Genomic DNA, 16,103 nt, shown 5'->3' with positions numbered 1-16,103 from the left:
AACTTAATGACTATTGGATTTGTCAATGGTGTTAGTGACAGAAAGTCCAAAACATGTCTATTCACTTCTCCAGCTCTAGTAGCCTTAAGGGGATTGTCCACTTCTGTGACCCTTTAATCAAGTGAAAAAGCACATTCTTACTTCTGAATGAATGGCTGCGACCGATCAGCTACTGATTGTCTGCAGCGGTGATATGACACAACATCGGCATACTTTTTAAGAAAATGTACAATAGCAGATAACTTATTTAACCTTCCAAACTCCCTGATTTCTTCATGCGCTTTTTTTCTATTTCTCTTTTTAGCAAAATGCATATCCGACATTTGAACTAATGTTCATGACTCTCTCTCCTATTGATCTGTGACGAATGCTGCCACATAAAATGGAAAAAGGCACTCACATAGCCCCACACACACACTTTAACAATCAAATATCTCTTATCCCTAAAGACCTCAAGATTCAATCTACCCACATCCTCCCAAAACCCAACCAGGTGAGAGCAGGACCACAACATATGGACCAAGTCTGCACCATCTTCCCTACAACGTGAGCAGCCATCATCTGTCCTGTGGCCCATCCTGTATAGCACTTTTGGAGTTCTATATACTCTGTGTATGAGAAATGTTTGGGATTTTCTTTGGGACTTATTTATCAATACTTTCCCTGGTGACTCTAAAATATCATCCCACTTCTCTGAAGTAATATGTCCCATAGCCCTCTTCACCTGGATTTACCTGCACCCATACGGTCTACCTGGATTTTTATTAATAAGTAGTTATACATGAAGGCTATAAGGCCTTCAGTGTTCAACACCCCATTCAAGGAGATGGACAGATTGGAGATCCCTGAGCTCTAATCATGTGCCGTAATTACAGATACTTGAACTTAAGTTACACAAATTAAAAACCTGTTTTAAATACTCAAATGTGCAGCAATAACCCTCCTATTGATGTAAGTATTTTAATCAAATTTTGAGACTACTGGGTCCATGAAAGAACGACTTAGTCCTGAGACGTCTTTATCGTCCAAGGGAAGCAGCACTTTGACCAATTTATGGTCAATCCGGAGAAGGCCCCAAATCGCTCTATAGATCCCATTATAATTGGAAACTAAATGTTTATGTTATTGACAAATAATAAGAGATCTGTATGTAGAGCAATCTTTTCTTCCTGATTCCCATATTTAAAACCCTCCATCCCCGTACTATGCCTACGTAATGACCATTAGGGCAGCCCTGCCAAACTTCACAATCCTCTTGATGTTTCACTTTTCACTTTTTTTTTTAACGCCTCTTTAAATTAAAGATCAGATTTATTGATTCAGCTTTTCTCCCCATTTACCTTTTTGATTTTTGTCTTGTGCAGAAGAGATGACACTGACCATAAAGGAGACAGCGAAGGGGATGACGACTCTGATACGGACTGTCTCGCAGGCACCAAAGTAAAAGTCAAATATGGACGTGGGAAAACCCAGAAAATCTATGAAGCCAATATCAAAAGCACGGAGGTGGATGGAGGAGAGTTGCTTTACCTGGTGCACTATTATGGCTGGAATGTAAGGTAAGGCAGGGTGTCCTAGGGGCTTTTGCACTTACAATTCAGATTTGCTTATTAAAGGGATAGTCCAGGATTTATATATTGATTACCTATCCTTGGGGCGCAGTCAGACGGCTTTATAAATTGGAACTCAATTCACGGATTGGCCAGTGGTTCTCCCGACCCGAGCATGACGGGTTAATTTATTTATGCAGCTGTAATGTTTGGGTCGGGAGAACCAAGCCAATCCGTGCACTGCGTTCCGATATCTCTCCCATTTTATACGGTCCTCTGATTGCACCTTTAGGTGATCAATATCCAATTGGTGGGGGTCCGACGGCTGGCACCCCCACTGATCAAGCTGCAGCCAAAATTTAACTGCTCCATACACTGCATAGTGGCCATTCTCTAGTACTGCAACTCATCACTTACTGAAGTGAAAACCCCTTTTAACAGCTTAGGTTTAGGTCTCTACTTTTAAAGAGAATGTTGAAATAACAGTAGAGCGGTTTTTGTTCGCTGTTCTTATTATGCGAGATGCGAATATTGAGACGTGCAATTTATTCTTTCCCAGGTACGATGAATGGGTAAAGGCTGACCGAATCATCTGGCCTTCAGAGAAAGCTGGAACGAAAAGAAAGCAAAAGAAAAGAACAAAAGTAATTCTAAACCTTCCATATAATGTCTTTAGTTATAATGCAACGCTGTGACTAGTCCAAAGTAAATTTGATGCTTAAAGTGTGACATTAGATTTAAATTTTATTCCATAAATATGTGAAAATAAGAAACTTTGTAATATAATTTGGCTGAGAAATCTGCTTTTTTCTCAATTTATAGGTATTATCTGTCTTCCGTGTACAGACTTTCTCATTACGGAGATAGAAGATGACAGTTGGTGCTTATTAAGTTCTATGGAGGAGGGAGGAGCTAGAGGCCGACAGTCATTCTACTGCTAGTTCTCTTGAAACGACAGTTACAGTTCTTTATAGAACTTTATGAGCACCAACTGTCATCTCCTATCTCAGTAATGGGAAAATCTGTCATCACTGAAGACAAATTTTACCCAAGAATCAATAATTTTGAGAATGAATGATCAGTCCAGGAGGAGAAAGAAGCCTTTTTTCTCTGATAAGGTTTTACAAAGTGTTGATATTTTCATATACATTTTTTTTTTTTTTTTTTAAATGACGGTTCATCTTTTTAATCTTTGGGGTAAGGGGGGGGAGCTGATGTACAACACAGAAAAGTAAACTCGTTTGTTCTTTCAGAATAAAGATGAAATTGACGAAAAGAAGGACGAGGAGAAGCACAAAACGAAGCGAGGACGACCTCCCTTAAAGTCAACTCTGCAGACTAATGTGGTCTGTGCTATGCCCAAGACCCCAAATAGTGAGAGTAAAGCAGCCAATAAACTTGTGAAGAACAGTCTGCCCGACAATAACTTCTTGTCGAATGGATTGGAAGGTAAGTGCGCCAGCAACTAAAGAGGTCAAATCAGTCAAAGGACTCATTCACGTGTCAGATTTTACAGTTTGGACTGTCAGTGTTTTTCTTTATATTCATAAATACATGGGGCTATTGACTTCTTAAAGGGAATCTGTCAGCAGGTTTTTGCTATATAACCCCGCCCACATTCCTGATTGGCAGCTTCCAGTGTACATTGTCAGCAAGCTACCAATCAGTGGTGGGGGCGGGGTTACACAGATTAGCTGGACTGCTGTGCACATGACACCTAGTCCTGCAGTGATAATCTCCAGGTGGTAAATCACTGTTTGTATTGAAACTACAGAACACAGCCTAATAAGTGACGCATTCCTGGAATCGGGGTCTCGTGGCCTATATCATGCTGCTCTTAGATTAAATAGCAACCTTTTAAGGTTAGTTTTTATTCGGACCATCAGTCAATAAAAAAAAAAAAAAAAAAAATGAGTTGTCCTTTTTCGGGCCTCTCCCCAGAAAAAAAACTTACTCCATTGAAGTGAAAATGTCTGTGGTGAAAAAAAGGACAAATCACAAATGTCATCCTAGTGCCGTCTTTCTTTGAGTGGGTGCTGGGAGAAGCTCTGGAAACCTCCACCAGTATTTTTAATTATTTTTTTTGTCTGCATATGAGAAATATGGACACACAGACCAAATAATGTACCTATGAGGCTGTAGGTTCAAGCCATCAGACCTGCAGTCTAGGCTAGAAATTCTGGTCCTAATAAGGACACACAAATATTGTTGCATTATTATTGTCTGAATTGAGCCTTAAGATGTCCATACATATTAAAGTCCAGTGAATATGAAGTTTGCAGCACGGCTGGCAGACGTCGGCTGTGTATGGGGTATCCTGACGCCATACAGTAGACGGTGGGGAAAAAGACACTAATACTTACCTTTCTATGCTTTTTCACAGCTCGTAGGAGGACGAGGAGGAGCTCGGGATTGTACGACTCCGATAGATGCTCCAATGGTGAGTTCATGTCATATCCATAACCATATAAATGTGCAGGTGGATGTATATATACACATGTATGTATCCTGAGACATTCCTGTGTAATGATTGTTAACTCCCATGATCCTAGATTCATCCACGTCGGAAAGCGAGTTGGAGGAGGCTCCCGAAAAGTCACCGGTGAAGGAGGAGATTATACCAATGGTTGAAAAGGAGCCCGAGCAAACGGACAGCGTGGCTGAAACCATTATTGAGCAAGAAGCAGCCCCAGTTGTTTGCGCCGCCATTGAACCGGAAACAAGCCCAATAAAGCCAGCAGAGACCCTACAGCAAGAGGTGGAAGAAAGCGAACAAATTGTTCAGAGTTACGTCAAGCAGACTGAAGAAATGATTGAAGTCAAGGAGACCGAAAATCTGCCAAAAAAAGGAAGAAGAAGCAAAACAAAAGAGCCTTGTGTGGAGACGATAAAAAGCGTCCACGTGCCCGTAGAAGACAGCGTGGTAGAACCCAAGGTAGAGCCTAAAGTAGAACCGGAGGCGTTAGACTTTCCATCATTTGCCTCCTTACAGAGCAGGGAGTTTCATTTTGTTCCAAAGGAATTGGAGCTTCAAAATGATCTACAGATGAAGGAGAAGAAGGGGTTTAAGAGGAAACCTGTGGAGCAAACGTCCCCAGAGAAAAAGCCGCGCACAGAGTGCGAACCGGAGCTGCCCATCATTACCTCGGAGGAGAAACTGGTAGAAAGCTGTGAAGCGCTGGAGCCCATCAACACCATGAAGGAAGAGCAGGTCCAGAATAGCAATGAGGAGATGCCCTCTCTAACCGCGGAGCTAGAACACGTGCAGAGCACTAGGACGGAGGACTATGACATGCCACTGACGGAAATCACAGGGGTTTCATACAGAGACGAGCAGGAGGATATCATGCCCATGATTGGACCAGAAACTCTGGTTTGTCATGAAGTGGACTTAGATGATTTTGATGAAAAAGATAAGGTGGAGGACATGGTAATAACGAAGCCAGAGCCAGACACACAGACTGTACTTGCCCCCATGCTGCAACCAGTTGTCCTCCCACCTCATACTTATTCTGAGCCTTCTCCCCTCGCACTGAGCCATGATGAGTCTCACAGTATAAAGAGCGAGAGTGACATCACCATTGAAGTGGACAGTGTGGCGGAAGAGTCACAAGAAGGCCTCTGTGAGAGCGAGTCCGCCAATGGCTTTGAAGCCAGCACCACATCTAGCAACTGCAGCATAACCGCCCAGGAAGCAGAGATGCAGGACAAAGGTAATCTATCCTGGTTTACTCTGGCTACCATGGCATATGGTTACCCAGACAGGCATCGGTAGTGCGCTCCTCTGCTGGTTCTATAAATATGTGGCCCGCCGTCGGCCCGCGCGCTGCCTGCCCGCCGTCGGCCCGCGCCCCCATACCACACTCCCCTTTCTGCTTCTGTAAAGCTAGCTCCAGGCGCTGCAGTTACAGATGGATGCAGACATACAGTCATCCCCATATGTGCCAAGCGGCTAATTTGGCCATCTTTGCCAGGCTTGAGCTCCTTTTTAAACCATAGTGCCATGGAAATTGACTGCTTAGTTTAAGCTTAGTGTCTGTAGGAGGTAGACCTGGATCCTACTGATCCAACCCTGTTGTGTTTTATTAACATTTCTTCTTTATTTTTCAGATACAGCTCTTCAGGGTTAACAGGGAACACTGCGTCCCCTGTTATCCCCATTCTCAAGCGACCGAGAGAGCAGTGTGGCATTTCCCACATCGCCCACTCTCGGACCCGCTGGGCAGGACCTATCCCCTGTCACCTTCGGGTGTCTCAGGGTGATTCTTGGTGGCCAGTCCTTGCCCATTCCCCACCCCAGCCCCCTCCTCGGAGCGGCCTGGGAGGGAGACGGTGGTCACTACGGTGACCTTCCCCCAGATTCTGGGGTCAACACCGTCTCCTGCACTGTCCAGGACTGGTCAGTGCGGGAAGGAGGAAGAGCCAGGATCCCCCCTATCCACGGAGGACCTCCTGTGTACATCCTCAGAGGGAAGGGCTTCCCCAGACGATCTGGCTGACCTAGCGGATCAGATCGCCCACGCAGGGAGATATCTCCTCACGGCGTCCTTTGACGCCGCTACCTGTTCAGCACGCGTCTCCAGCAATATCATCGCTATACGTAGGATCCTTTGGCTGAAGGCTTGGAACGCCGACCCGGCCTCCAAGAAATCGTTAACAAATCTCCCTTTTTAGGGCTCCAGACTGTTTGGGTCTAAATTAGACCAGATCATCTCTGATGTCACTGGGGGCAAGAGCACTTCCTTTCCTCAGCCGAGACCTAATCGCCCTTTTCCTAGGAAACGTTACCTTCAGTTCCGGTCCTTTCGTCGGTTCCTCAACCAGGATCCTCCTTTCAACAGGACCGTACCCCAGCACAGCAGGACAAACGTAAGCCTACCTTTAGGCCCACTCCCAGCGCAAAGTGTCACTCTTCCAAGCCCTCTGGATCCCGATCACGATCCTATAGGTTTTCCTCAGCATGACGGGTCACTCCCACCTGGGATTTCTCCCAGTGTGGGCGGCCGTCTTCTTCTGTTCTGAGACCCTTGGGTATCGGCAATAGAGGATGCCTGGGTCAAGGAGATAGTGACCTCAGGCTACAAGATCGAGTTCAACGCCATACCAAGAACACTATTTCTCAGGTCCCGCCACCCGCATTCATCTCTACTTCCCGGTTTCCTTCAGGCCATTGCCTCCCTTCTGCGCTCAGGAGTCATAGTTCCAGTCCCCCTTCAAGAAAGGTGTTCGGGTTTCTACTCAAATCTTTTCGTCGTTCCAAAAAAGGACGGCTCACTACGTCCAATCCTAGACCTCAAACAACTAAACCGACAGGTACGCCTACGGCACTTCAGAATGGAGTCCCTCAGGTCGGTAATCGCGTCGATGGAGGCTGGGGAATATCTATGTTCCGTGGACATTCAGGATGCGTATCTTCATATCCCAAACGGCGCACCACATCAGAAGTTCCTTCGATTTGCCTTCCAGAACGCACATTACCAGTTCACTTCTCTCCCCTTCGGGCTTGCCTCTGCCCCGAGGGGTTTCACAAAGGTAATGGCGACGGTCATGGCCATTCTACAAGCCAGGGGGATTGTAATTATCCCCTACCTCGACGACCTAATGATCAAGGGTCCCACATTCAGGGACTGTCTCCACAGTCTCCAGATCACCCTGAACACGCTTTCTCGGCTAGGCTGGCTGATCAACACAGACAAATCCTCCCTGGTCCCATCTCAGCGCTTAACCTTTCTAGGGATGCAGTTCGACACGACCCATGCCCGGGTCCTTCTTCCAAGGGAGAAGATAAACTCTCTCCGTCGGGGGATTCACCTTCTCTCCGACCCGAGTCCACTCCTCCTTCGCCTGTGCATGAGTGTTTTGGGAAAAATGGTCGCAGCCATGGAAGCAGTCCCGTTTGCCCAGTTCCATACCCGGCCTCTTCAACTGGCCCTTCTGTCGGCATGGGACAAGAACCCGTCGTCTCTAGATCGACGCATCAGGTTACCTCCTCATGTCAGAAGGTCACTAATATGGTGGACTCGTCCTTCTTCCTTCAGACCCAGGAGGTCATTCCTACCACTTCGCTGGCAGGTAGTCACAACCGATGCCAGCCTCATAGGTTGGGGGGGGGGCAGTCTTCCTCCACCACATGGCGCAGGGCCGTTGGAGTCTCCACGAAGCCTCCCTACCGATCAATATATTGGAGATAAGGGCAATTGCGTCACTGGCAGGACATTCTTGCAGGATTCCCAGTCCGCGTACAATCGGACAACACCACGGCGGTGGCATACATAAACAGTCAGGGAGGAACACGCAGCAAGTCAGTCTTCAAAGAGGTGACAAGAGTGCTAGTTTGGGCCGAGAACACTGTTCCGGCAATCTCAGCAGTGCACATTCCGGGGGTTGACAATTGGGCGGCCGACTTCCTCAGTCGGCAGGGCCTTGCCTCAGGAGAATGGTCTCTCCATCCCGAGGTGTTCCATCAGATATGCCTACGATGGGGCACGCCGGACGTCGACCTCATGGCGTCTCGGTTAAACCACAAGGTTCCATCCTTCGTAGCCCGGTCCCGCGATCCCCTTGCGATCGCTCAAGACGCGCTAGTCATCTCATGGTCTCAGTTCCAGCTCCCCTATCTTTTTCCCCCTCTACCATTGATCCCTCAGGTCGTCAAAAAGATCAAGACAGAGGGAGTACCGGTAATTCTAATAGCCCCGGATTGGCCCAGACGCGTCTGGTACGCAGATCTAGTAAACCTGCTCGTTGACTCCCCCTGGAGACTGCCGGACCGTCCGGACCTCCTCTCTCAGGGACCTATTCTTCTTCAGAGTTCTCGGTCTCTGAATTTAATGGCATGGCCCTTGAGGCCGCAGTGTTGAGGAAGACTGGTTTTGCGGACAACGTCATCCAAACCCTAATTAGTGCCAGGAAACCCGCAACCTCGCTTAGATACCGCAGAACCTGGAGAGCCTTCTTTCGTCACTGCGAAAAGGATCAGCTAGCTCCTATGTCCTTTTCGCTACCGGTCATTTTGGCCTTCCTTCAGTCTGGTCTGGAAGCGGGACTCTCTCTAAGCACTCTCAAAGGCCAAGTTTCGGCCTTGTCTATTCTATTCCAGTGTAACTTGGCTTTCCGTCCTCAGGTCAAGACATTTCTGCAAGGGGTGGCTCACCTGGCGCCGCCTTATCGCCCCCCGGTGGATCCATGGGACCTTTAATATGGTCCTCAGCGTCCTTCAGCAGCCCCTGTTTGAACCCATTCAGGACATCTCTGCCTCTCTTCTCTCCTGGAAGGTGGCTTTTCTGGTGGCTGTTACCTCTATTAGGAGGGTTGCAGAGCTCGCAGCCCTCTCTTGTCGGTCGCCTTTTCTGGTCTTCCATAAGGACAAGGTAGTGCTCAGGCCAGTGCCCTCCTTTTTGCCAAAAGTAGTCTCCTCTTTCCACATCAATGAGGACATTGTTTTGCCTTCCTTCTGCCCGGCTCCAGTGCACCCTCGGGAGAAATCCCTGCACAAACTGGATCTGGTCAGAGCTCTACGTGTGTACCTTTCTAGAATGGCTTCCTTCGGACGCCCTGTTTGTCGTTCCTGAGGGGCGTCGCAGGGGTCTCCCTGCTTCCAAGTCAACAATCGCTCGTTGGATACGTTCTACCATCTTGGAAGCATATCGCGTTTCAGACAAATCTCCCCCTCTGGGGGTAAGGGCTCACTCCACCCGGGCGGTGGGGGCCTCTTGGGCTGTTCGCCATCAGGCTTCAGCTTCTCAGATCTGTAAAGCCGCAACGTGGTCTTCACTCCACACCTTTTCAAGGTTTTATAAGGTCCACACTTATTCCTCAGCTGATGCCAGTCTTGGACAGAAGCTTCTGCAGGCAGCAGTTGCCTGCAGTCAGACCTAGTCTGTGGCTATCTTTCTCTGTTCTCCCACCTTAGGGACTACTTTTGGACGTCCCATGGTCCTGTGTCCCCCAATGAAGCGATAAAGAAAGAGGGATTTTTGGTACTCACCCTAAAATCTCTTTCTTGGAGCCTTCATTGGGGGATACAGCACCCTCCCTGATTTTGGGCATAGCTACAGTGGGCCCTGTTGGGCATCTAATATAGTTTTCGCGGTTGTGCCACGTTGGGCATTGCATAGTTAATTGTTTAAGTTCCTCCTACTGCTTTAGCCACTAACTGGTGAGCTTGGTGCCTGTAGGCGGGTGTATACTGCGGAGGAGGAGCTTTTTCTTTTTTGCCTAGTGTCAACCTCCTAGTGACAACAGCATACACCCATGGCCCTGTGTCCCCCAATGAAGGCTCCAAGAAAGAGATTTTACGGTGAGTACCAAAAATCCCTCTTTAGCGCCCACAGGACCTGTAAATGATAAGGAAAATTAAATTGGTTGTTTGAAAATTCAGTTGATGGGTTATTTTTTCATAGAATTAGCGCCACTCATGTCTATGGTGTTGTCTGGTACTGCAACTCTGGAGCTAAACTGCAGTACCAGACACCATGGGCAAAAGTGTCACTATTTCTAATGATTAGATCACATCGGTGTCATATTTTTATGTTTTATTAAATTTCAGGCCATAAACGGATCAGTGACAGCAACATTGGAGCACTAGCCAAGAAGCAGAAGCGTACACCAAAGCGACTAAATACTGCATCGAAAACCGAGAAGAATGGAATCGGTGAGTCGCCCGTACATGTGGCATCTGATGACCGGCTTGTGATATTTTGCTGTGCGTGCGTGCGTGTGCGCGCCGCGTTATGAAATGTTTAATTATTGGTATTGTTTCACTTTCAGGGCAAAGCAGTGACAGCGAAGACCTCTCTGCTGTGGACAGCGCCAGCAAGTGTTCTCCAGCGAAACACATCAATGTCCCCAAGCCTCAGAAGATCATGAGATCACCAGCAAGAATCACGTCTCCGCACACAAAAGATCTGGAGAAGGATAAGCATCGAGAGAAACACCAGCACTCCTCAAGGACGTACAAGTGGACGCTGCAGCTCAGTAAGTGCACGGTCTGTGGTCGGAAGGCCTGTTGGAGTTTATTCAATCCATTAAATTAGATAGCTGAAAAATAAGGGAACAATGAGATTGGGTAAGGGAGGGGAGGACTAGTTGGAAGGTTCCACAATGATCAATAAAGCAGTCTGTCTCACGAGACCCCCCCCAGATTTTCCTGGGAAGGAGGAACTACAGACTAGTTTGGATGATTAAACGTCTCTTGCAAAAATGGCATGTCTTTGCTAAATCAGGAGTCCCTGCTTGCCAGTGGATTTTGCCTCAGGTCCCCATAGGGCACCCTTCTTTATAACAATCATATGCTTTTACAAGGGCAGAACACTGTTTTACTCAAAAGTTTACGTGATTGTGCAGGGAAATTGTGAAAAAACTGCAGGGATTAAAGGCTGTTGTAAACATAGCCCAATACTTGTCAAATGTTTCTAATGGTAAGTGATTCCAATGAATACTTTAGTTGGAGGTCCATTCTTCACAGTGATGGTATTTAGATATGAAGGTATATTGGCTAATGGGCTGTGTGCTCTGCTACATCATACACCGCCTATGGACCAGAGTATCGCTTTTTCTGGAAGGAAAGCAGCCATGGCCGACCCCAGACAACCGCTGAAGTGCATTTTAATTGATGAGCTAAATAAATTCTATGTTTTTCATGTATTCTGTAGGTGAGTTGGATAACATGAATGGGGCAGAAAAGATTGTTTTTCTCCAAGACAAACTGCAAGAAATCAGGAAATACTACATGTCTTTGAAATCTGAAGTAGCTACAATAGACAGGCGGCGAAAGAGGTTAAAAAAGAAAGATCGGGAAGGTACGTTTTGGAGCGTGTCCCTGCCGGAGCTTTCCCGCACTCGTATGCAGAATCTGACGTGTGAATGAGCCCTACTTGTGCGAGTTTACTTACAGCTGAAGATTTTTTTTTAGTGGTCATTGCTTCCATGTAATATATATATTTTTTATCCCTTCTACTTCAACAGTGTCCAATACAGGAGCATCCATGTCATCTGCATCTTCTGAGACTGGAATGAGCCCCTCATCGTCTTCTCCCCCACAGAACACACTTGCTCTTGAGTGCAGGTGATATGCGCACTCCCCTCCACCTCAGCAGTCTGCTGCCATGGACACTTATCCTCCCCTCCCCCCTTTAATCCAACCACACAAAAGCACTCAACCGGTTTGACATTGCCAAGTAATATTTTTTTTATTTATTTATTTTTTTTCTTCAAAAATTTCCTCTGCTGGATTTTGTTTTTTTTTGTTGTTTTTTTTCCCAATATGTATTTTGTTTTTTTTAATTTTTTTCTTCTACTTAATTCTGATTTAGGAATAGGAGACTAGCAGTCAGCGTGCCACAATGGCTTCTTATTTTCTTCAACCTGATGAAATGACAACTTTTTATTTATTTTTATTTTTTAAGAAAATTGACAAATGTCTGAATAAAATTTCAAGGCGCTCCGCAAAAAAAAAAATGAAATAATAATAATAAAATATTCTCCATTAATTAATAAATTAAATAAAAAAGGCGCAGTGCATACAATAGACATCAGCAGGCTATTACAGATACAACCCCAGCAGCTGCACTTTACTACAAAGCTGCAAATTAGCTCCTGATGTATTTTATTTTTTTTTTTTCCTAGTAAGTTTTCGGAAGCGCTTGCAATGTACAGAACTGCCAAAGTCCAGCGTATTCAGCAGAGTGCCCACTTTTAAAGCTGTAAGCGAGACAAAATACATTGTGTAAGGGAATGTAGTGGACTGAAAACTACATGAAGAATATTAAAAAAAAATATATATATATATATAGTCTTCCACTTTTTACAGGAATTTAGAGCACAGAATTATGCAACTATTTTAAAAGTTTATTAATGTTTACAGTGGAATTGTGAATCTGTTTTCAGTGGACTATCTTATCCCTTGACAAAGATATTTTGTCTTTTTTTTTTTTTTTTCTATGTAATTTCAGAGTTTTTATTTTGTTACAAAAAAAAAAAGACAAAAACAAAATATATGACAACGGCGAAGTTATTTAACAAGATTTCTAAAGCTGAATTTTTTTTTTTTTTTGTGTAAAATAAGGTATTATCTTGCAACTTGTTAAATATATTTATTCAGACATTGGATGTTGTATTTTTATGTATTTTTTAAAATATTAATTAAAAAAAACAAAACAAAAATAAAATAAGAGAAGGGTCTAGCTTCGTTCTCTCTTCCAATATAACTGTAGCTCTTAGCCTGGTTTACACAGTGGGAATTTTTTTTTTTTAAATTTACAGTACAGACCAAAAGTTTGGACACACCTCATTTAAAGATTTTTCTGTATTTTCATGCATCAAAACTATGAATTAACACATGTGGAATTATATACTTAACAAAAAAGTGTGAAACAACTGAAAATATGTCTTATAGTCTAGGTTCTTCAAAGTAGCCACCTTTTGCTTTGATGACTGCTTTGCACACTCTTGGCATTCTCTTGATGAGCTTCAAGAGGTAGTCACCGGAAATGGTTTTCACTTCACAGGTGTGCCCTGTCAGGTTTAATAAGTGGGATTTCTTGCCTTATAAATGGGGTTGGGACCATCAGTTGTGTTGTGCAGAAGTCAGGTGGATACACAGCTGATAGTCCTACTGAATAGATTGTTAGCTGCTTTTTTCTTGACATAATACAAATTCTAAGTAAAGAAAAACGAGTGGCCATCATTACTTTAAGAAATGAAGGTCAGTCAGTCCGAAAAATTGGGCAAACTTTGAAAGTGTCCCCAAGTGCAGTTGCAAAAGCCATCAAGCGCTACAAAGAAACTGGCTCACATGAGGACCGCCCCAGGAAAGGAAGACCAAGAGTCACCTCTGCTTCTGAGGATAAGTTTATCCGAGTCACCAGCCTCAGAAACCGCAGGTTAACAGCAGCTCAGATTAGAGACCAGGTCAATGCCACACAGAGTTCTAGCAGCAGACACATCTCTACAACAACTGTTAAGAGGAGACTTTGCAGCAGGCCTTCATGGTAAAATAGCTGCTAGGAAACCACTGCTAAGGACAGGCAACAAGCAGAAGAGACTTGTTTGGGCTAAAGAACACAAGGAATGGACATTAGACCAGTGGAAATCTGTGCTTTGGTCTGAGGAGTCCAAATTTGAGATCTTTGGTTCCAACCACCGTGTCTTTGTGCGACGCAGAAAAGGTGAACGGATGGACTCTACATGCCTGGTTCCCACCGTGAAGCATGGAGGAGGAGGTGTGATGGTGTGGGGGTGCTTTGCTGGTGACACTGTTGGGGATTTATTCAAAATTGAAGACATACTGAACCAGCATGGCTACCACAGCATCTTGAAGTGGCATGCTATTCCATCCGGTTTGCGTTTAGTTGGACCATCATTTATTTTTCAACATGACAATGACTCCAAACACACCTCCAGGCTGTGTAAGGGCTATTTGACCAAGAAGGAGAGTGATGGGGTGCTACGCCAGATGACCTGGCCTCCACAGTCACCAGACCTGAACCCAATCGAGATGGTTTGGGGTGAGCTGGACCGCAGAGTGAAGGCAAAAGGGCCAACAAGTGCTAAGCATCTCTGGGAACTCCTTCAAGATTGTTGGAAGACCATTTCCGGTGACTACCTCTTGAAGCTCATCAAGAGAATGCCAAGAGTGTGCAAAGCAGTCATCAAAGCAAAAGGTGGCTACTTTGAAGAACCTAGAATATAAGACATATTTTCAGTTGTTTCACACTTTTTTGTTAAGTATATAATTCCACATGTGTTAATTCATAGTTTTGATGCCTTCAGTGTGAATATACAATTTTCATAGTCATGAAAATACAGAAAAATCTTTAAATGAGAAGGCGTGTCCAAACTTTTGGTCTGTACTGTATATACATCCTTTTTTTGTTTCGGAGGGGAGGGTCAAAGGTCAGTTTTGGCTATATAAAAATAAAGCTACATTGTGTAAATCTTGGCTTAAAGGAGTTGCCCACCTTTGGGGGATACATTTTTTTTTTTCTTGAATTCAGGTAATTTGGGCTAAAAAAAATTGTTACAATTCGGTTTCATTAAAAACTTTGCACCGTTTGTGTTGCACTGTCTAGTGCTGGTTGCAAAAAGAGTTAAATGTGTTGTCCAAGCTTGCTGTTCAAGTTTGCCGTCACTCAATGTGGCTGCAGACTTATGAATCAGCACAGTGTGCAAAGTGCACGCTGTCAGGACGGCGCTGCAAGCGGGACCGCAAGTATGCAAGCTGCACACTTCTCGCCACATTCCGACTAGACTTGACCAACCTTGCTCTATTCACTTGTATTGAGTGAAGCTGAGCACGCCTTGTCGGCATGTATGCAAATAACATACTTGCAGTCACGTGTCAGCCCGCTCCCGGCATCGGAGAATCCTGAAAGCGCACAGTGAGGATTCACAAGTCTGTAGTCCCCAAGCTTGGACAACCCCTTTTAACTGAGATGGGGAATTTTTATGTATTTTTTTTTTTTTTTTTTATCTCTCAACTAATTTATTACCATAGACCACATCAAAGTTTAATGTACAGGGATACAAAGACCCTGTAAAAGTCAAACTGTGCAAAATTTTTAACAAAACCCAATTGTAAAAAATATTTTTAGCCCCAAATACATAAGTTAAAATTGAAAAAAAAACTTGTCTCCAAAGGCGGACGATCCTTTCAATCCTTTTAACATAATTTACTGCGTTTTGCTTTACGGCACTGAAGATGATAATTTTTTGGGCATTCTCTACAATGCCAGTTTGTTTCTCCCTTTCTTGCTCTTTCTGATTTTCAGGTAGCCCTTCTTTTTTTTTTTTTGTATATTTAATATACTGCCAAACTAAGTTGTTTTTTTTTTGTTTTTATCCAACCATTGAAGAATTTCTCTCCAATAGTTGAGATTGCAGCATTACAGTAAAGAAGCGTACCGACGCCAGGACTGTGGTTCATTCCATAGGCTAGTACATTATGTAAATATTTCTTCCTGAAACCTGTATTTAAGAGTTTTCTGCATATACATTATGTACAAAAGTGATTTTTTTTATCAATTTTTTTATTCATGTTTGTACATTAAAAAAAGGTTTTTTTTTAACCCCTTCTTCTGTGTTTACTATGTGTAGAATAATGTAGATTTCTCTAGAGCAATCTTTTTCAACCATCCGAGCATAACCCCACTATACAAGCAGTCTGAATATCGATGTATATATGACTGGTATATCATCAATGATTTTTATATATATATATATATATATATATATATATATATATATATATATATATATATATATATATATATATATATATATATATATATATATATATATATATATATAATATTATATATATTTTTTTTCTTAATTTATTTTTATTTTTTTCCCACCTCCGCGTTCAGGAGATCAGAGCCTTTTGATTGTGATGGAGGCTCAGACTATGGCTGGGTTATGTGGAGAAGAGAGGTTAGGAATGGTTTTAGATGGCTTATCAGAGACCTGTTCACACTAGCTGATAACCTGAGCGAAACACTAAAAATGGGTCATTGCTAAAATAAAGAATTTATCCTAACTTTTTTTTTTTTTTTC

General features: G+C 43.9%; 1 protein-coding gene across 2 annotated transcripts in view; it reads left to right on the top strand.

Moving 5' to 3' along the window:
- Positions 1-12,898, top strand: part of ARID4A (AT-rich interaction domain 4A) — a 58,587-nt gene extending 45,689 nt beyond the window's left edge. For both annotated transcript variants that reach the window (XM_073638762.1, XM_073638763.1), the window contains exons 17-25: positions 1,365-1,559; positions 2,110-2,194; positions 2,804-2,999; positions 3,934-3,990; positions 4,103-5,263; positions 10,099-10,203; positions 10,320-10,526; positions 11,204-11,350; positions 11,517-12,898. In XM_073638762.1, the coding sequence (XP_073494863.1) occupies positions 1,365-1,559; positions 2,110-2,194; positions 2,804-2,999; positions 3,934-3,990; positions 4,103-5,263; positions 10,099-10,203; positions 10,320-10,526; positions 11,204-11,350; positions 11,517-11,620 (2,257 nt within the window). In that variant the 3' untranslated portion in view covers positions 11,621-12,898. The remainder of the gene's footprint in view (positions 1-1,364; positions 1,560-2,109; positions 2,195-2,803; positions 3,000-3,933; positions 3,991-4,102; positions 5,264-10,098; positions 10,204-10,319; positions 10,527-11,203; positions 11,351-11,516) is intronic.
- The last annotated feature ends 3,205 nt before the right edge of the window (positions 12,899-16,103 follow it).

The sequence above is a fragment of the Phyllobates terribilis genome, unplaced genomic scaffold, assembly GCF_046119375.1.
Source record: "Phyllobates terribilis strain yellow unplaced genomic scaffold, ASM4611937v1 Scaffold_7__3_contigs__length_470593459, whole genome shotgun sequence".
Classification (NCBI taxonomy): Eukaryota; Metazoa; Chordata; class Amphibia; order Anura; family Dendrobatidae; genus Phyllobates; species Phyllobates terribilis.
This window is presented reverse-complemented; position numbering and strand designations above follow the sequence as displayed.